Source organism: Lagopus leucura, unplaced genomic scaffold, assembly GCF_019238085.1.
Source record: "Lagopus leucura isolate 7727_CA_CO unplaced genomic scaffold, USGS_WTPT01 Super-Scaffold_739, whole genome shotgun sequence".
In the NCBI taxonomy this organism is placed as follows: domain Eukaryota; kingdom Metazoa; phylum Chordata; class Aves; order Galliformes; family Phasianidae; genus Lagopus; species Lagopus leucura.
Window position 1 is genome coordinate 8,344,605 of NW_024962255.1, and position 20,397 is coordinate 8,365,001.

A 20,397-nucleotide genomic window follows, 5' to 3' on the forward strand; every position below is an offset into this window, starting at 1 on the left:
TGAATGTATGTGTTTTACTTGAATTTCAGTGACTCGGAACATTCAGGGCAAAGGCAACTGCAAAAGAAATTTATTCAGATACTCATCATGTCTCCATTTAAAGGAGCACTTGTAGAAGTTGTCAAGAGTGCTAAGAAAGTTCAGGATGGCCGTAAGTTGCACCAGGGGAGGCTCATGTTGGATATGAGGAAAAGTATCTTCTCAGAAAGAAAGAGTGATGCAGTATTGGCACAGGCTGCCCAGAGAGGCAGTGGGCTCACCAGCCCTGAAGGTGTTCAAGAAACTTGTGGAGGTGGCACCTGGGGACGTGGTGGAGATGGGCTCATGGTTGGACTCGATCTTAGAATCATTAAGGTTGGGAAAGGCCTCTATCATTTTAAGCTATTCATACAGTTCCACTGAACAAGTTTCACAAAATGGCCAGGGTTGGAAGGGACCTCCAGGATCATGAACCTCCAACCCCCTGGCCACATGCAGGGCCACCAACCTCCCCACTTAATGCTACACCAGGCTGCCCAGGGCCCCATCCAGCCTGGCCTTGAACACCTCTAAGGACAGGGCATCCAGAGCCTCTCTGGGCAGCCTGTTCCAGCACCTCATCACTCTCTCTGTAAAGAATTTCCCCTTACATCCAACCTAGATCTTCCCTCTCTCAACTTAAAACCATTTCCAACATGAAAAAAAGTTTTGCTGTAATACCAAATATTTGTCATTTCAGAATTTAGTTTTGCCTTATTTAGGGCAATATAAATAATTAAAAACAATGACAAATACAGCATAAATCATTCAGAACTAATAAATCGTTACTTCAAACATTCAACTAATATCAGAAATATGCAGCAGTGCTGTTACAGCCAAGGTTATCCCCTCTGTTCAGGGACATAGTTCAACTGATTTTATCAGCCAGACTACGTACTACAAAAATAAAACTGCATCTGGTTTCTTTGTTATGCCTTTACTACCATAAAAAGTAGCACTTGTCATTGAGTGAAAAAAAAACATAGGTTTCATGCGTAAGACACTGAAAAATTTTAGAAGTCTCACAAAACACAACAGAAGTTTTTTCCAGAAAATAACTAGTCAACACTGCTGTTTGCAACAACACGGTGAACAAATGAGTAATTAACACCACTTTGTTTACAAAAACAGAAGCAGAACGCCCGCAACATCTCTGCACATACACTTCCGCCTGGCCAAGCAAGCAAAGACCTGTTACAACGCTAGCACATCCAGGAGAGCAGCCCAGCCTCGGCCCAAATCTCGATGGGGTGATGAGTTCCTGCACCAAGGAACCAGGCAGCACCTTACTGGCCAGCGCTGGAGCCTGGAAGGAAAGGGAGCTGCCTAACACGCACTGAGAACATGCAGAGGCCTTGTGCCATGCAAGGGTGTCCCCTGGCTTGGGGAGCACTGTGCATTTGGAAGGAAGCTGACAGCTAAAGCCAGCACTGTGTTCAGCAGCTGGGTGGGCAGCAAATCTAATGTCCGAGTAGATTGAGGACACACCTTAAAATACAGTGGGGACAGATCAGCCACTTTCCCTACTACAGCAGCGTTCAACCAGATGTCAGACTTGCACTGCAGATGTCAAATAGAAACCAACAGAAATTAAGTTTACACGTGAGAACCCATGGGGATAGGTCTAGTTCTGATCGTCAGAAAACAAAACTTACTCTCAAGAACATTCCCCAGATTTTCAATGCATTACTTCAGTAACTGTTTGAAATCATAACAGCTGCTTGTAGCATATCTGATGGATATGCTCATTTAAATTCTTCTGTCTAAAAATAGGAGATGAAGTAATTCATCCATAAGTGCTCTATGTCCCATTAACTCAGGTAACCATAGATACCAGCAAAAAATTAAATCAAATAGATTAACATTTGACAGGTAAGAACTTCAAGCATACCATACACACAAGTTTATTTAATGATGTTTGCTCCAGGTTTTATCCCATAACTGCGTTATTATTCAAAGGAGATAAATCCTCAAGCAACAATCTATACCTGATGTTTGAATATTTAAAGAGTGATATGAGGTGCCATTACAGTAATGGGCTGATGAATATGCCAAGCTTGGGAAATTACACCACAAGCCCACTTCGTCTTAAAAATAAAAAAGTAAACTGCCTTAAAGTATCATGTCATACATAGCACTGCTCCGCATTCCTCGATCTCACAGACAGCGGAACCAATTCCATTACCACTCCTGTAAAGGCCAGAACAACCAGCCAGTTGGAGTAAGAAAAACTGAGCTGAGCCCACAGAAACTCAGAAACTTCGGAGAGGCTGAGGGCAGTTGTACATCCTTACTATGTACAAAAGATTAATTTTCTTTGAAGATAAGGAAAATGACTTTTTTCTTTTAGCATAAGGTAAAAATGAGTCTTCACTTACACATCTGTATGGGAACTGCTGAGTCACGGCCAGAACCTCTGATGATCACCTGAGGCGAGCCATGAGCCAGCCATGGGAGCACAGTGAAGGCAATTCAGCTGTGCTGCCGGAAGGGGTGGAGCCTGGCTGCACCTCTCCTAGACCTATTGAAGAGCTGACTGCCAGTGGGGAAGGATCTCTTCTGGAGATCTACTCTGCTGAAGTTTCATAAGTGAGCCCAGGATATGGGTAAGCATCCAGTCTTTTCTGCTTTGGTGTGATAACTGTGTAGCCAAGCTCTCTGGTACGTCCCATAACATTTGTATGTCCATTGATTGTACAATATCTTTCTCCTTCAAATCAAAAAAGGTTTTGCCTGATGAGCTCATCTGCAAAGCTCATCTACTAAGCAGAGTTAAACAAAAACAAAAAAAGAGAGAAGCAGCGTTTTATTGCTGAGGCAGCCCCTTACTGCTGAGCCAGTTCTGAAGCACTGAGGAGCAGAGTTTGTAAAGATCATTTTAAGACATCAATACAAATTGAAGTTCTTGAGAAAAATATTGAGAAGTCAAAAATTCAGTTCTGTGTATCTGTTCTAAGATGAAACAAACCAAATTGCATATAACAGTCTTCCTTTGTGATTTTAGTACCAAGAAACAAGGCAAGAAATAAAAGCAACATTGGAAACAAAATACAATTGTTGGCTCCTACTGTAATTTGTTTTAAGGCAAACAGGAATGTTTGATGAATGTAAAACTATGGCTTTTTAAAATATTAGTGCAAGTCTGAATCTACCATGTTAGCTACGTTTCCTCCTTTCATCTCCATTGTTCTGTGAGCTTGTATCACCATAACATTCATGCGCTTGCAGGATGATAAGCATAATATGGAAGAGTAACGTTAGGATCACTGCGTCATCATGGCTGTCTTCAATTCAGTGCAGCAACTTAAAGGCAGGATAAGGAGGTGATGTTATTGTATGACCAACCAGCACTCTGAGGAGCACCAGGGAGCTATAAAGCATAGCTTCCTAGTGACTCCATTTGAGCACGTGTGTTACAAGGTCCACGTGTTCTATCCAGGCACTGTGTCTGCTTTCCCTACCCGTACCCACCATCTTTTTCAAGCAATTGCAGAAGCAAGTTGAGCAACGCGACAGAAGATGCCAGATATCTGGAGACATTTAACTAATTTTTGATTTCCCTATAAATTTTCACCTGTGAAGGCTCATCTAAACCAGCCAGTGGGACGTAAGTACACTACACAGAGCACTGATTTTCAGGTCTGCTCTTGCTTCACCAGTGCTGGAGTTGCCTGACAGAGGTAGTGAGTATTGCTTGCATTGCATGTTCCCTAAGTGTTCACAATGCCATGAACTTGATACCCTCTGTTCCAGTCTCAAGATAAACTTCCCAGTTTCCCAAAAATACTGCAAGATCCCCTGTGAAGTTATGCCGCCGGAGCCATCGCTACATTTTCCAATGAATTTCTCTACCTGACCTAGAGCCCAAAACATGTTCCAACAAGAACTTAGCAACCGAAGGCTGCAGACATTTGTTCCTCATCCTGCTTGCCACCACAGCGAGTACCAGCACAGCGATAGCTCTGCGCCTGCTGCGCCGCATGGCACCAGGCCAAAGATCGTGCTGGCAAAATTCGCCAGGAAGGAAATCATGTCAGCTATGTTCTGTGTTAACCAGAAGCCATGTCCCAGAATTCCTGAAGCTTCCCGCATGCAATGCACACAGAAAGTTCTATAATTTAGAAGAGGATACAATAGGGTATGTATGTATTCAGGATTCTGAGCAATAAGTGTGAAGTGCTGGCACACACACCAATTACCAGGTGTAGGCAAAGCCTTTATCATTCACTTCAAAGCAAAGCAAACAAAGAAACAGAAAGAAAACATTAGGAATTGGTCCATTAGGAATATTCCTTGTTCAAGTTGGATTCCAGCTAATTTTCTTTGCTCGAGAAAATACAATTTCTCTACTTAGTTGTGCAATATAATATGTTATAATCACACTTAGCTGGAACAATAATAGTAACACTTGCATAATAGGAACTGCAGAACTATTATTGCTCAACAGTGGTAGCAGTGAAGGCATTTGAAGTTAAAGTAATGACTCTGGTGGTCTTAATAGCTTCTTCAAGTCTCAATTCAAAGGAAAGGGAAATAAGACTATCAGTATGATTATTTTCCAGAGTTCCTCATAAATCCATATGACTTCATTACTTTCCAGAAAGTCTCTTTCAATGACATGGAGAGGATCAGCTTCACATTACAAGCAACAATACCAGATGCAACCAGAAGAGATTTTAGTTAGAACATCTAGAGTTAATTTTCAATCTCAACTTTGATTTTGAAATTGCTGTTTCAGTAACAACATGTAGCAGTAAGCCCATATGATTAGCTCATTTTCATTTATGTCACAAGTTTCACAACAAACGAATCAGAAAGTCCACAGCCGTTACATTATTTTCAAGAGAAACTGTTTAAATAGTAAAGTATTCAAATATGTTTTAAATTGCTTTGTTTTCTTTCTGGCTTTAATTTGAATTAAAGAAGGATTCATGGTCGTATTTTCCAACAGCTTGGTACTTTGGCAAAATGGTGTAATACACATGATTTATGTACATTGTGTACGTTACCTGTAAAGGTAAACTGCCAACATACAGACAGACTCACATTAAAAGCTGGATTTTAGATTCTAAGTGTGCTGGTAACTCAGAGAAGTAAAACCCCTTAGGAGAATATGGTTATTTGAAAAGGAGAAGCAAAGTAAGGATACAGACCAAAACAGCAACCCCTAAGGAAAGAACAGACAGAGATTCTGACAGACAATTTTCAAAAATACTTCCTTCACATTTTAAAATACGGATGTGGTCACTCTGTGTTTCACTGAACCTGACCATTTCCCCACAGATATTGTGAACAACTGGAAAATACAGTTTCATTGCAGTTCAGTTGACGCAATTAGAAGTGACTGAAGAGGTGTACAACTAAAATTGTTTAAGTATGTATCACGTCAAAACATTTTTTTACAAGTAAATAAGTAAACTGGAAGAAAAAAAAATGGCTTCGTTAGAATACAAGACACTGGGAGAAGTGTGTTTTTAATTAAGGTATCAATTTAAATCTTAGCACGTGAAATGTTAGCGCACGAAAGCAGGTTACCTTGTTATCTCTAGCTTAAATGTTTTGTTTATATACAAGAAGAATTACTCAAGGTGAAAATGAATCATATTTTTGAGAAACTTTAAAGCCAACAAGAGCTGATAGTGCTGTTGTCAGAAGCAGCTCTTCGTTGCTTTATGGCCCTATACAGCACTGGTCTCGCCCTAGCTCCTTCCTTGTACCATACGAGCACTCATGTGATCATGTAGGGATCTAGATAAAAGACTGCGTTAAGGAGAAGCATGGTTGAAGCCAGCCGTCCTCCTCCCCCCAGGATAAGCTAATTTTAACTCACTTCAGTTCCCTAGTCCAGCTTATCAGTCAGCTGCCCTACTGCCTGCCCAGCACGAAGCACACAGCGGCCAGAGGAAGCGACTGGCTGGGGGGAATGCTTCTTTTCGAGCCAGTGCTGGCATCAAGCAGCCACAGAAGTGCAACACCAGAATCCAGACCAATCCATTCTTAACACAGTTTCCAAATGTTTCTGCTTAGGAAAGATGAACCCAGCTAGGCCAACTGCAAACAACATTAAATTCCTCTGCTCATCCTTATGTGACACTAACTCTTGATGACTGCACAGAAACAGCTTTTAAAAGCACCTGTTCACTCTAATGCTCTTCATTCTAGAAGGTCCTTCCAATAACATCCATAAAGTGAACACATAAATAGTTGTTTAAAATTAAATACTTAATGCATCTTTAGTCAAGTAGAAGAATTTCGATGTTAAGGTTTAAATCCAGACTTTGCCTATTAGACTATGAAAAACAGAAGTAATACCATCATAGAGAACAGAACTTCCAAAGTTATGTGCCCTGTACAAAACCAGTATTAAGAAAAGCAGCTTATTTTAAGACACTAAAATATTTTGAGCAATTTTCCAATCCTCCCTCTAATTAAGACTGGGGCAGAATAAAATAAAACAACAAAAAGCTTTTGTTAAAATTTCACCTTGCTGAGGACAAAAGCCTCCCAGAATGTTGCTGAAGGACTGCAGGGAACGGAACAGTCATATAACAAGTCACATTTTTCCTAAAGAAAACAACATCCTTTTTACCTGTATGTTAACCAGTTTAGTGCAACAGAAGAAACTTACATCTGCTGCTAAGAAATGTAACACCCTTGCAAAGAAATTTCAGTGACTGGAAATTTTGCTGCAGCATTTCCCACTGACACACTACCTACAGAGCTTTTTGCATACAAGCAGCTTAGAGCCCAAATGTATGCATCTTAAAACAAAAATAACCTCCCTCGGAATAATAATTAAGAGCAAAAACAAACACCCAAACACAAGCAAGCAGAAAAAGCTACACATTATCATTTTTACCTTATTGATCGAAACTCTCAGGGCTGGCTCCACTTTAGCCTCAATTTCTTCTGGTGAGTGATAGCAAGAGAGCTTTCCACCTCTCAGTACGCAATACAGCCTCCTCCAGCTGGTTAGATTTCCTATCATTTGCTAAAGGGAAGAAGTAGTCAGAAATTGCCAGACACAAACTACAAATTAAGAGCACACTGTGAGGCATACACCAATCAGCCCGCGTGATCAAAACTTCTCCACACTGAATCAATTCTTTCCTAAAAGAAAGAGCTTCTGTTGCAGAGCACTTCAGAATCAGTGTTTTTTGAAATGTTACCAATACTTCTAAATGTCTTTTGGCATTTTACAGTTTTCCCAGATTCCCTTATGACCCAACACAGAATCTGCCGTTTCACACAGAACAAAGCGTAGAACAATGTGTCTACAATAAGGACAAAGCCCACCTTTATTTGCTACGTTAATTAAACAACAGAAGAAATAAAAAGAGTATTTAACATTGGAAGCATGTGGTACATTCAAAGATGTTCTTAAAATAATTTTCTGAACAGCATTCATAAATACATTTTAATTTCATTATGTGACCAGAGCCTACAACGTGGCACTCCTGTCTGGTGGCCTTCAGCCCTCTGCTCACACCTTCTTGTTTGCCTAGTTGTGCAATGAATCAGAACAGAGAAGTAAAGTGAGCTCACAGTAATTGCTTTTGGAGGGATGAGTTTAACTGCTGCTCCCCGCTCAGTTCACCATGCTAAGACAGTGAGTGACACGCATGAGGGTAAAAGCCAAGAGACCGTCAGGACTGCTGCTATTAAGTGCCAGGCTAAACAGATTCTGAAACAACTCAACCTGTATCTAGCAGCCCAAATAGTTTTATTGATAAGCACACCAAGAAAACATTGATTTATCGATTCTTAGCCACTGACGATGCTGTTTGTAAACTGTAACTATGAGATGTCCTCCCTCGCTCTAGGCAGAACAGGGAAGAAGGAACCACTCTGGGAAAAACAGAAATGTTTTAACCGTGGACTGTTGGTGACTGCTACCAGAAGAGCATGGAAACACAAGCAAGACCTTTTTTTACCTGTTGATTCAGAAATCCTGTCATCATATCTCTAGCCATGCAGGAAGGCTGAGCAACTAAACGGCAGCACATGTTTCCATACAGGGGGAGCCAAAAAGAAGATTCCTCTGGGGGAAAGGAGCAGACAGAAGAAAAAAGAAAAAATAAGAAAGAAAGAAAGAGGTAAAAAAAAAAAAAAAAAAAAAAGAAGAGTATTCAGTATTCAGAGTTCTGAATACTTCCCATAAATACAGTTTAGCTTTTAATACTCATCTTTACTTTCAGATCATGAATATGAGTAAGCATTCTTTACATGTAAGAAAAGAGATCTCATCCTGTAGGATTAAAGTAAAACTGATTCTTAGTCTTCAGTAAGTTTTTTATTAAAAATTATCAGAAGTTCTAAAAGGATTTAAATAAAAACAGAAATACTGTTCTGCAAGAACAAGTTATTCTTACAACAACAACAACAACACCTCTACACCACTTTGGAAGATAATCACTTTGGTACCTCATCTAAGTAGGATTCCTAAGCACTTCCCATCACGGCACGTGACTTCTTACATGTAAGCATTTTGCTTCAGATTGGTTTTTAAGACAGAATTTGTAGCTGTCTTGTCATGCAACTAGAAAAGCATTCATGATTCCAAGGAATTAGCAAAAAACTGCTCAGCTTCGCCATGTAAAAAACATGCTCTTCTGTAATTAGAAGCAGGTAATGCAACTTTCCATTGACATTACTCTGTCTTTAGTCATGGTTTAGAAATGCTTGTAATGAAACAAAATATCCAGGTATGTAATTCCTCACCAGAGTGAGTTATGCACATTAATGAAATAAAACAAGAATGTGAAGTAGAAATTAGCATCAAAGATACACAGAATTATTCTAACCTGTTGAGAAACAAATGCTCCGTCTGTGCTTATTCAGAATAATGAAGTGTAAATAATCAAATTTTCTTTTCAGGTCAAGTTTACCCATGTAAAAAAAATGAAGTTACCAGAAGTGAGTGAAATACAAAGTTACACATCTTAATTTAACGAGGAGGACTGAAGGGTGGATTGCAGGAAGGACGATAGTTTTGGAAACATGGATGAAGTACAAAGAACTGTACTTCAGTTTCTTGAAATATCACCTACAGTTGCAGCATAATCACCAAGCTGGCATTCTGGTTGACTACTACCAGCAACCTGTGTGTCCCACAGCTGAAATACAGCTATCAAGGCAAATCACAAGTGCACGTTTTTGTCCTGTGTCCCACTCAAATTAAGTTGCTTTTTTTTAAATACACTTTTGTCTCAACTACAGAGGAAAAAGCTGTTCTTTGCTCCAATACCCTCCCTTAGTTGTGAGAAAGGGGGAAATAGTTTGTATACATGGGTACAACTCACTTCAGATCAAGATGCAAATAACAGAAGAAACTCCCAAATGAATTAAATTTTCCTCTGGACTTGAAATTGTACTCAACTTATAGTTTACTCAGCTGTGTATAGATGCTTGTTTTAGAACAGTTAAATATTTTGTTTAAGTTGTTCTATATTAAGTATCAAGAAAAATAATCTCTTTAAATTCTTTAGTTTACAAGAGAAATGCAAAATATTACTGGGTTTTTATTTCCTTAAATTGCTACCATATGTACTTACCATTTCCTGTAATGGTAAGGTTGTGGGTCCTGAAACTGTCCTTGGCACTCTCCAGCCCCAAAGTGGTATATGCTAGCAAACTGTACTTTGCTCCACTAAATGTGGGAAAAAAAGGCACGTTTTAAGTCATTTCTGCTTTGTATTGTATAGACAGTAACTAGAGGGAGCCTATGGATGCCCGAGATAACACATCTGCTTACAGGGACATGCCGAGATGCAAGGCAGCAGCTGTCCAGGGCCACAGGCTGCCACCCCCAGCCCCTTCCCACAGAACTGCTCCCCAGCATGCTCAGCTGATGGCCACATCCTCACCTCCTGCCTCTGCCCCGCACAGCACCTCCGGTTCCTCCCACCCCGTGACTTCCAGGCCAACGCCACAGAGCCCCATCAGCACAGAGCCTCCAGCTGCCTATCTGCACTGGCAACCCCAGACACAAGGCCTGTGCTTTCCAAGCCTCCTGCAGCCCAAGGACACTAACAGCATCTCTCTTCTCTACTCAGACACCAAGGAACTTCTGATAGGTTTGCAGCTTTTGACCCTAGGCCTAACTCAGAAATGAGTGCAAAAATGTATCCTATAGGCAACAGAAAAACAGGTGATGAACTTGCTCTGAAAACACAAGTTTCACAATTAAAATCTATACTGCTTTTCCAGGCTGCTCTGCTCTTTTGCCTTGGCTGTAGACTTCATAAAAGTGGTTATGCACACACTTATACAGAATAGTATCCAATAGTTTGTTTCTTTGCGTGTAGCAGAAGAAATCTGTAGAAATCCTACAGCCAGTTTTGCGGCACAAAGGACTCTTTCACTTATTGTGCTTACAGGTATCACAGCGTTGTATCTTTGGTTTAGATTTTGCCTAGGGGGGAAAAAAAGCTGGGAAAAAAAAAATCACATTTGCAATTCAGCACAGTGCATGTGGAATGCAGCTCTTGGAATAAACTAGTATAAATGTGGTACATGTTTAACCTTTTTCCCCAAATACTCTTAATACAAAGTAACAGATTTACAGTCTAGCAATGCAGTAAGAATTCCACCTGGCTAATGGCAGTGTAAAAAAAGTTCACACAAAAACAAACCACTTAGAATCACTAATTGCTTTCTCTAACAGAATTGAGCATAAAATCCTTTAAAAACCTTCTGTATAGCATAAGATATCTTAGTGGTATAGAAGACGTTAAGACACTACTGAACTGACATCACTAGAAAATAAATACTAATACTTTCCAGTGTTAATTTTTCTAATAGCAGAGGGCACACAGTTTTAAAATCAGATGCTATCCAGCTCTGACCCTAATGAAAGAGAGGAGACAGAAGATTAGCAGGGAGTTCTGTTACACATCTAATTCAAAGCAATAAATAGAAAAGCAAATATGATATAGCACTTTGGGCAAAGAACCACTTCCATAAAACATTCAGAGGGGAATGCGAACAAAAACTCATCAACATTTGTATATATTCCCTGTAGACCATTCCCTAACAAAAGATTCCCTGCTGATTATGTTTTGCTATTCAGTTAAGCATTACCACTCTATTTAAATGGTACAAAGTAGTTCAGTTTCTTCTCACGGATAAAACTTCTGTGCTGATTTAGTTATTTTTCTAAAGCATGACTAATTACCACAACAACCTTGCCAAGAAAACAGCTACTTCACTTTTAAAATATGCTTCCCAGTAATACTTTCTTTCTAAAACAGAACAGTCATCCCTTTTAGCCAACTTCAATATAATTTAGAAAAGTTATCTGCATCTATATTTTATATTTAACAAGCTGATCAGGATTACTGAGTATGTTTTGCCCGTACATGTGACAGAATTAGCTGACTGCCTTACATGGCAGCTTGTCTGAATAACAAAGAACAATCTGCCCACTGCATCTCATACAGCATGGGGAAGGCTCACAGTGCGACCTGTCGCCCATCGAGTGGCAGGAGCACTGACGTTGGAGTGCAGACACTGGGGGGAATGTAACTATCTCACCCCTCCTATCAATGCATATTGGATTCATACAGCTCAGATTCCAGAAGCTGCTCCTGAATATTAATGTTAGAAATCCTATCTTATTCCACTCATCCAGACACAGAGCGGAGGTTGTGCAAGTCAAAACAGCCAATATGCGTAGCTTCCAGTTGCATCTTATATAACAAAAGGTAAAAACAAAAATAATCATCAGGTCCTAAAAAGAACCCAGCAATAAAAACGAGGCCATTAGATTAGAATATGTACTTCTAGCAAAATATCAATGTGAATTTCCAAACATAGCATACAGAAGCCAGATCTCCAGCTCAGCAGAGGCCCCAGCAGCAAGTCCCCACATAGGCCAGTACTGCCAGCTCACAGAACGTGCACGTCTCCAAAGTGCAACTTCTGGAAATCAGTACCATACCTGCACTGAATGTCCTTCTCCTATGACAAATGCAATAATAATAATAACAGAAAAAATGAAGTAGGCAAAAGACTGCATAAAAAATGAAAAAAGATAATTAAGAGCAGACAGAGTATCAGTACAGCTGATATGAACAAATAAAGCAACCATCTAAAACAGTTTGTCATCAAGCTTTTATGAGAAGTTACGAGGCTGACAGGGAGCCTTCTAACTTCTAAGCTAAGAAATTTGGCACGGGAGGATCACAGAATTTCTGGAAAAGGGACAACTTCATCCCACGTGTGCTCTGAGAGGAAACAGCTGATACAGATGAAATCTACAGAGCAAAAGTCTTCATAAAATACAGCAAGTTCCCTTTTTATTGTTGTGGTTTAATTTCACAGACTGGACCCGTATAATTCTTTGAGAACTTGAAAGATGCAATCTGCTCACCTCTAAGGGCTACATTACCATGGTCTTAATAATATAAATCTCAAGGGGAGGCTATATTAAAAAAAAAAAAAAAAAAAAAAGTCAACTTATTTTCAGCCTGTAGTAAGACATTTGTTCCCAATAATCTTTTTTAATCACCTAGCAAAGCCATTAGTAAACACATCACTAGTAATTCAATTTTGGTAAGAAATTAACAGCCACGGTGAGATGATGACTTATGGTAGGGAAAAAAAAAAAATTACTTTCAAGATGGGAGAAAGTAAAATACAAAAAATTACAGTTGAGAAACCTAAAGCAAAACCCAAATGAGGGAGGGGGCAATAGTGAGGACTGCCTACTGATTCTTTTTCCTTAAAAGACAGATGATCTGTATTCAAGTGAGTACGGCCAACAAATAAGCCTGTGGTTGTATCTGAAGCCAACTGCACCTTATGGCAGCATGTCATCAGCCAGCCAGAGCTTGAGGGAAGCATATCTACCTGACATGATGCATATTGAGAAACTCTGTCATGAGGTGGAAGGTACTCTAATGTTAGCTGTAAAACTGCCTTGCTCTGTGGCTAAGACATCTTGGATGTCTGCTTCTCATCAGAACACTAATATTAGCGTATAGCAATATTAGCTCAACATAGATAAACTATGAATTAACCTTCCCTTTTATAATCCGGGCAAACAGATGTACAAAACAAGACTAAGACTTTTCCTCAAAATGTGGCAAAAATTATACGTGGATTCTCTGCTACTGAGCCATCAGGAAAAAAAAAAAAAAAAGAAAAGAAAAAAGCAATATTTGAAGTAATTTAAGTAATATTTACTTTCTTAAAAAAATAAACATTAAAAAAGTCAATTTTGCAGTAGTTACAATTTAGGTACTTGGGCTGCTTAAGTCACAATGAAATTAAAGTAGTTGGGAAATATTAGTAGGCAGATCACTTCATTAAAAATACATGAAAGACTTAAGATCATTTTTAAAAGGAAACACAGGTGAATTACTGAGAAAAGCATTTATTTCTATGAAAATGGAAAATCGTAAGTCATTTCAAAATGTTCTGTGCTGAAGTCAATTAAGGAAACTCCTGTTAAGCAGCAAGTAATTGTAAAATGCCCCAGCCAGCCCAGAGACTTGCTGAAAAGCCAGAAAACAGAACAGCCCCTGTGTACACAACACAGCGCAACAGCCCTATCAGCTTCACTAGGGGAAGTGCTGTATGAGGGGCTTCCCCTGCCCACACACGTTTGTTACTTCACAGAACCTGCACCTTTTAGAAATGTCTACCATTCTGAAAAGCAAAACTGCCTGGGTGCAAAACTGATACATGGAGTGAACGGGACAGGGGAAGAGGAGGGCGAGATGAAGGGCCACAGACATCACACAAGCTTGATTTTCTCCAGAGATCAAACTGAAGTACTCCTGAGTTGCAAATAACAGTGGATTTACCAGCTGTGCAGAAGAAAGATAGTCTACTCATGTGTTTAAAGATCAGAACTGGGCCCCAGGCTGAGCTACATAGCTGGAATTCACACCTACTTTCTCATTTCCTATTTAAAATGTAAATTCTTTTCCACCTGGTTAATACATAAATAATCGCGTTCTTGGTACCTTTCCAAATATTGACAATGTCTTTGGGCTATTTCTATGAAAAAGTACAGTAAAACCAGAATACCCATCTGTGTATCTTACTGGATGACTGGGTCAGAGAGCAAAATGGAGTCAGTGCCGTCTTCTTCCAGCGTAGCTTTGAGTTTCTTCCCTGTAGCTTTGCTGAGGGATGTTTTAAGCTTCTTTACTAGTTTCTTAGGGGTGTTTGCTACATATAAAGACTCCTCTGTACAGCAACTATACACTTCAACCTTCACCTGGAAATCTGGTCCTGCTTCATCACTGAAGGGGGTGGGGAGAAAGTTTCACAGCAGTTGTTAGTGAATTGAGCACCTAGCCAAGGAATGCTGTTGCTACAATATATTTATTAAATAACATGTATTGCTAATCAAGGGAAGGAATTACATCAGATTCAGGGAAAGACATACATTAAAATGGAGTTAAAGGCTAGAGTACACAGTGGTAATTTAGCGTTGAAGTCACAAGATGGATGTTATAATTAAACCATAAACAATTGCAAACAGGAAATTCAACGTTTAGGTTAAAAACTGGAGAAAAAACCCACACCGCTCATGTGATGGAAATACACAGGCAAGACATATAAGCACACTTCAATCTGCCCTCTACTGTTACGCAGAAATAACACGACTGAAAACCTATCATGCCTGTGATCCCAAATCAGATCGAACTGTCGCGCCCGCCCCCTTTGTATTAGCAGAAAACTAAATCCTACCTCATCACAAGCAACAAATTTGATATTCACAGTATCTGTCTATCTGCTGCTGCGTTCTTCTGCCCACTCCCTGTTGTCTCTTTTCAGTTCTACCAGCTCTCAACGTTCTCGAGCTGAGTCATCAAACTAGAAGCCTAACCTCATCTTCCTGGTACAAATCCTTCACTACATATTCATAAGGAAATTATCCCAAAGGCTTTTAAAGAATTTATTCTTTATCTGTGGGCACACAAGGGAATTTTGAGTGCTTCTGCTGCATTATTTTACAGAAAATTGTGATGGTAAATTCTCCAAGAACAGATGTATCTTTCAAGAAGCAGATTTAAATTCTTGCCCTTACTCCAAACTTGAGCAAGTGTTAAGAAAGTTTGATTTACAGATCCATGCTCTCTCAACGACTAACTTTTTAAGATCTTGATTTAAAGTTTTCAGTAGTTCTAGATTTCCAGTCAGTCTTCCTCAGGAGACTGAATCTAAATTGCTAATATAAAAATAAAGCAGCACACACACACACACATAAAAAAAACAACCAACACAACCCTCACAGAAATAATAAAGTGTCTCTCAAGACTCTTAAAAATTTATAGAGCAACAGAAAAGTATATGTGAACACCTTTCTATTCTTTTCTAGGTTATATTTAAAGATAAGTGAATAATTTCCTGTCTAGTATTCTTCAACTATGAGGGTTGTAGCTGTAGCATATGCTCATAAGAGCATAACAGAACATGAGGTGTGGAAGACAAATGTCTGATTTCAAGAGAACAGTGACTTTGGGGAACATCAGAAGAGACCATAGCCTGCTCTACAGAGTAATGGTTAAAACACTGGGTGTAACACCCATGCCTACAGAAGTGCATTTTTATAGTGCTTCCAGGTTTTAGCACTGGTGTACTTTTGTCCTTGAGTTACAAGCTGATCTCTTTATTTAAAGAAAAATGTTTCAGCATGGCAAAAAAAACCTGAAAGAAACAGTTAAATGATGTATCTACCGCTGTGATCATCGTGCACATGAATAAAACCCACAACCTTCCAGAGAGAGGGATCCACCAACCACTGAAATCAACAGAAATGTTACAGATTCCTCTTGCCCACAGAAAAATTTAGAGGACCTCAGCCAATCATACTCATAATCATACCCACTTTCAAAAGAAAATAGGGATACTTGTACTCCATGCAACAGATAAGTTATACTCACAATATGGTTACGTTTTCAAAACAGATATCTGTTATTGCTTTATCCACAATTGCCACCTCTGTATCAAAAACCTCAGCTCCCATTCTGAACAAACAAAACACTGCATAGCGCTGTGATTCTGGGGAGAGCCAAAGAAATGCTTTATTAGCATATTACACATCACAATACTTAATGCCCCCAGTAAACAACAGAGAAGGAATGGAAATTTGAGCCTCTAAGGAACTGCCCTCAAATTATTCCCACCCTAAATTTCACATTATGGGATTTCACAGCAATTGAACTTCCAAAGCTAGTGCATGGGTTCGACATTCACACACCTACCTCCGCTCACTTTTTTTTTTTTGCAAGATAACCTGTGGCAGTTCGTGCTAACAGCATCAGAAATGTTAGTAGAAATGTAATTTTGTTTAATAAAATTGATTTAAGGCAAAAAGAGAATTGATCCAACATCTGTATCACTTTTTGAATGAACTATATAGGATTAGACCATTTTGCCAGCCTTACCCCCTCTGACCCTATTGAAAATCAAACTGAAATCAATGCCAGGTGACAGCTGGAACAGATTTAGGGTTAATCTCCATGACACAGCAAAATGCATGTACTTGAAGACTATCCAATAATCCACTCAAAAGCAATAGAGAACTTTCATTTAAATTTCCCACTAGAAACAGCCTTCAATATTACTCTCTTGAGTGTAGACGAGAGAGAGAATATCATGTTTAATTGGAAGTTTCTCAGCTATTTAGTTAATAATGTTATCCTTACTCTTCCTCTGGAGGCTCACCTCTGGAAAGACAAGATTTTAAACATACTGCCATATGACTTAGAACTTTTTCAACTTGCTACAGTCAACAGCTTCAAGTTAAGAGCTACCAAGCTACAGTAAGACACAGATCTACTGAAAGATCAAAAAAAATCAGATTTAGATCAGAATGGACTTCTCCATCCAGTTTTCAATTTACAGGCTTAACTAATTGATTATCATAGCAGTTCATTAGATCTTACGTACTTTCTTTATTGTTGAAGTGATCAGAGCCTTTCCACATTAATGGTATTCGAATATCTAAAGGGGGAAAAAACAGGGAAATTAAGTTACAGGTAATATCATACAACAGAGTGTAAAATTAAATACAAATTATTTTTTCTTTTCATGTTGATCTGGTGGCAATAGGGCTGTCTACACAATGAACAGTAGAACTATTTCAGTTTTATTATCAATGTCATATACATCAATAATTTCTATTTGAAATGTCATTTTCTTTTATAAATTGTGCTAGAACAAAGACTTCTTTAAATCTCATTTGAAAGGACCTAAAAGTAACATTTCAGAGTGGCTGTTTAGCATAGTTATGAGAGGTATTTTAGTCCACGATCACGCAAAGACAAGCTGAAACTCTGCTCATCTGGTGCTGGAAACCACTCATCCAACTGCCAGAAGAAAAACTTCCTGTTTTAATGGAAAGATTGAGATACTTGTATTGCAAACACTGAAGTCTTGTTTTACTAACCACAGAGAAAATATTATTTGTAATCATGTTCCTAGTTAGAATTGTCTCAGTTGACATTAGAAGACTGCAGTTTGTTTGCTTACATAAAAAATATCTGTCTGCATCAGGATCGTAGTAGAGAGGCAATTACAGAAACATTAATTTAAGTCACCTGCCATTTTAACATTAGGAAAGTATCTTCTTCAACAAGCTTTCCACTTTACCTACCCACTCCTGTACAGAATGGTTTTAAACTGAGACTGAGGGGAGGTTTAGGTTAGATATTAGGAGGAAGTTTTTCACCCAGAGGGTGGTGACACACTGGAACAGGTTGCCCAAGGAGGCTGTGGATGCCCCATCCCTGCAGGCATTCAAGGCCAGGCTGGATGTGGCTCTGGGCAGCCTGGTCTGGTGGTTGGTGGCCCTGCACATAGCAGGGAGGTTCAAACCAGATGACCACGGTGGTCCTTTTCAGCCCAGGCCATTCTATGATTCTATGATATTTTTTCCCAGCTTTGAGGGCACAAGTTTAGACAACGTTCCTTACTGGTTCCTTCTTGAAAGATAAATGCAGTGAGGCCTCATTAAATCCAAAGCTGGTTTCAAATGCACAATGCTGTATAAAAGCACATGCAATATATTAAGTGACACAGGATGGCAGCAGTGAACAGCAATACCTCAGTTGTCCACTGATAAAAATCTTTAATATTGTTATGCGGGAGCTTTGCTGACTCCTGTGTTTATCTTCACAGAAGGCGAATGGAAAAATCCACATACAGTATGCAAAACAGCAGTGCTATTTTGGCAACGGATTATTTGCCAGGTATTCCTGCTGGGTTTTATGCACACAACTAGTTGACTTAAGTAAAGCTACATATAGTCCTATTTCATAAGTAATATTAAATAAAATGTTTTAATTTAAGCTAATTTTGATTATATTATGAACATCTCATTATAGATTAAATTTCAATTGTGAAACTTACAAATACATCTAGTTTTGAAAATGTTCACAGTATCTAATGACTTCTCAGCAATGAACTGTTAGTATGCAGCATTAGACTGCCACAGCTTCCTAAAAGCAAAACCAAACCCCGAAAAATGCATCACCCTGTTCTGAAACTACCTTTCTAAAGATGCATTTGCATAGCAAGCATTTTTTAAAGCCTTTAAATATTTTTAGAATAAGGAAATAGATAAAAAATGCTTTCCTTAAAACAGCTGCTGCAGAAGTCTCTCGAACTCCACATACATATATGTAGATGTAATAAATATAGATATACGTCACAGAAAAAGTACTGAACTTTTCTTTCCTCAAACATAAAAGGTCTTAAATTTGCATAAATGTAGCAGTAAAGAACTGCAAGAAAAACTATTTTGCATCCTTGTTTATAGCAAACCTCAAACGACAATTTTAAGGCACTTGATAGTTCTTGTGAACAGTTAGAGCAATAGAGTAAACATTACTTTTTCATGCTGCACTCAATGTCATACTAACTGAAAAATCTACACCTCAGTGAAAGAACCACCAGCACCTAGGTAGACAATGGCATCTACAAGTTTCAGATGATACTTATAAATCAGTTTTCAATTCATTCTTGGATTGAAAAAGCTGCAATTTATCAAAAACAGCGATCGATTTTCACACTTCTTAACTTCAGTTACAATTAGCTGTAAAGCCCCATGGATTAAAATTGGATACATTCAAGCACTACAGTTAATTACTCTTAAAGAGAATGATTCCTTTTGACATTCATTAGAACTCCATGGAATAACTTTAAATTATGATTATGCTTTTTGATCAACATTGAATGGGTTGTCTTTTGACAAAGTAAATGATTGGTAAGACACAAACGTCATCATTTGTTCACAGACATGGGGTAAGTATGAAAATGTTAGTCTTAGGGAATGTATCCCACTTAGTATCTGATGTACTGGTAGTTGCTTCCTGTAGAGTACACTCTTCAGTGCTCTTGCAAAGCTGCTCCTGACCTTTTGGTGTTGGCCACACGATCACTCTTTGTTTTGGTAACAGCCTAAGCTTCTAACCTACACTAACCACGTGACGATAATGTACATGGATGGATTACTTTCCCCTAAAAAAAAAAAAAAAAAAAAAAAAAATCTATTTCCTATCATCAATTCTCAAATTTCGTGCCTAGACACATAATTACCACCACCGCCTCATCTCCAACTTCTCCCAGCCAATTCAGTCTTTACACCTTGCAATTCAAGCTGTTTGTGCTCACAACTGCCCTCTCAGCAAGGCAGGCACACAAACATGTATGTGTGCCTTCTGAATGTGCTGGGCAGCTCCAATTGCAAATCCATGGCGGACCACTACACAAAAGAGAAGAAGTACGTTCAATTCCCTACACAAATAATGGGAAAGACAGGGAATGATGAATGATGGAACATTACAGCTGTTGAAGCAGACAGGACCCGCTCCGGCGTGCTCACCAGGCACAAGATGAACAGTCATAAGACAACGCAAGGAGGAAGCAGGGAAGTGTGTGTGCCGTGCCAGGATCTCCCAACTGGAAATCGTGCCCAGAGGCCCTTTCCAAACGCACAGTTCCTTCTCACGTACCCTAGTTCTCTGCTTTCCAGACACGGAGTGGAAAAGAAGAAGTTCACAGACGATCTTTAAAAGACGTAAATCTCTAAGCAGGATCACACAGGCTTCTCTGATGTAAGCTGTACCTGACCAGGGTCCCTGACACGAAAAGAGGGATGAGGCCTGGCAGCATCCCAGTGCTCACAGACTCAAGCTCAGAAAGAGGTAGCTGATACTCTTCACCACGATCCATGCTGTGTTCCTCAGGATCACAATCTTCAATTTGAGGACCACCATATTAGTAACACAACAAAATAATTAAAAGATCACACATAACAGCAAGTATCCTCTTGTACCATCAAAACTAGCTAAATATTTCACTTCCAAACAATTTTGTAATTCTGATGTTCTGAAGATAACAGAAGTGTATTATCTT

General features: G+C 39.1%; 1 protein-coding gene across 1 annotated transcript in view; it reads right to left on the minus strand.

The window, feature by feature from the left end:
* The window catches only part of RTKN2 (rhotekin 2), a 37,253-nt gene that overhangs the window by 9,392 nt on the left and 7,464 nt on the right, over positions 1 to 20,397 (minus strand). Inside the window, exons 4-10 of the mRNA XM_042863363.1 lie at positions 16,930 to 16,983; positions 15,921 to 16,038; positions 14,073 to 14,273; positions 9,573 to 9,667; positions 7,953 to 8,059; positions 6,878 to 7,009; positions 1,507 to 1,578 (exon numbers count right to left, since the gene is read on the minus strand). Coding sequence (XP_042719297.1) covers positions 1,507 to 1,578; positions 6,878 to 7,009; positions 7,953 to 8,059; positions 9,573 to 9,667; positions 14,073 to 14,273; positions 15,921 to 16,038; positions 16,930 to 16,983 — 779 coding nt within the window. The remainder of the gene's footprint in view (positions 1 to 1,506; positions 1,579 to 6,877; positions 7,010 to 7,952; positions 8,060 to 9,572; positions 9,668 to 14,072; positions 14,274 to 15,920; positions 16,039 to 16,929; positions 16,984 to 20,397) is intronic.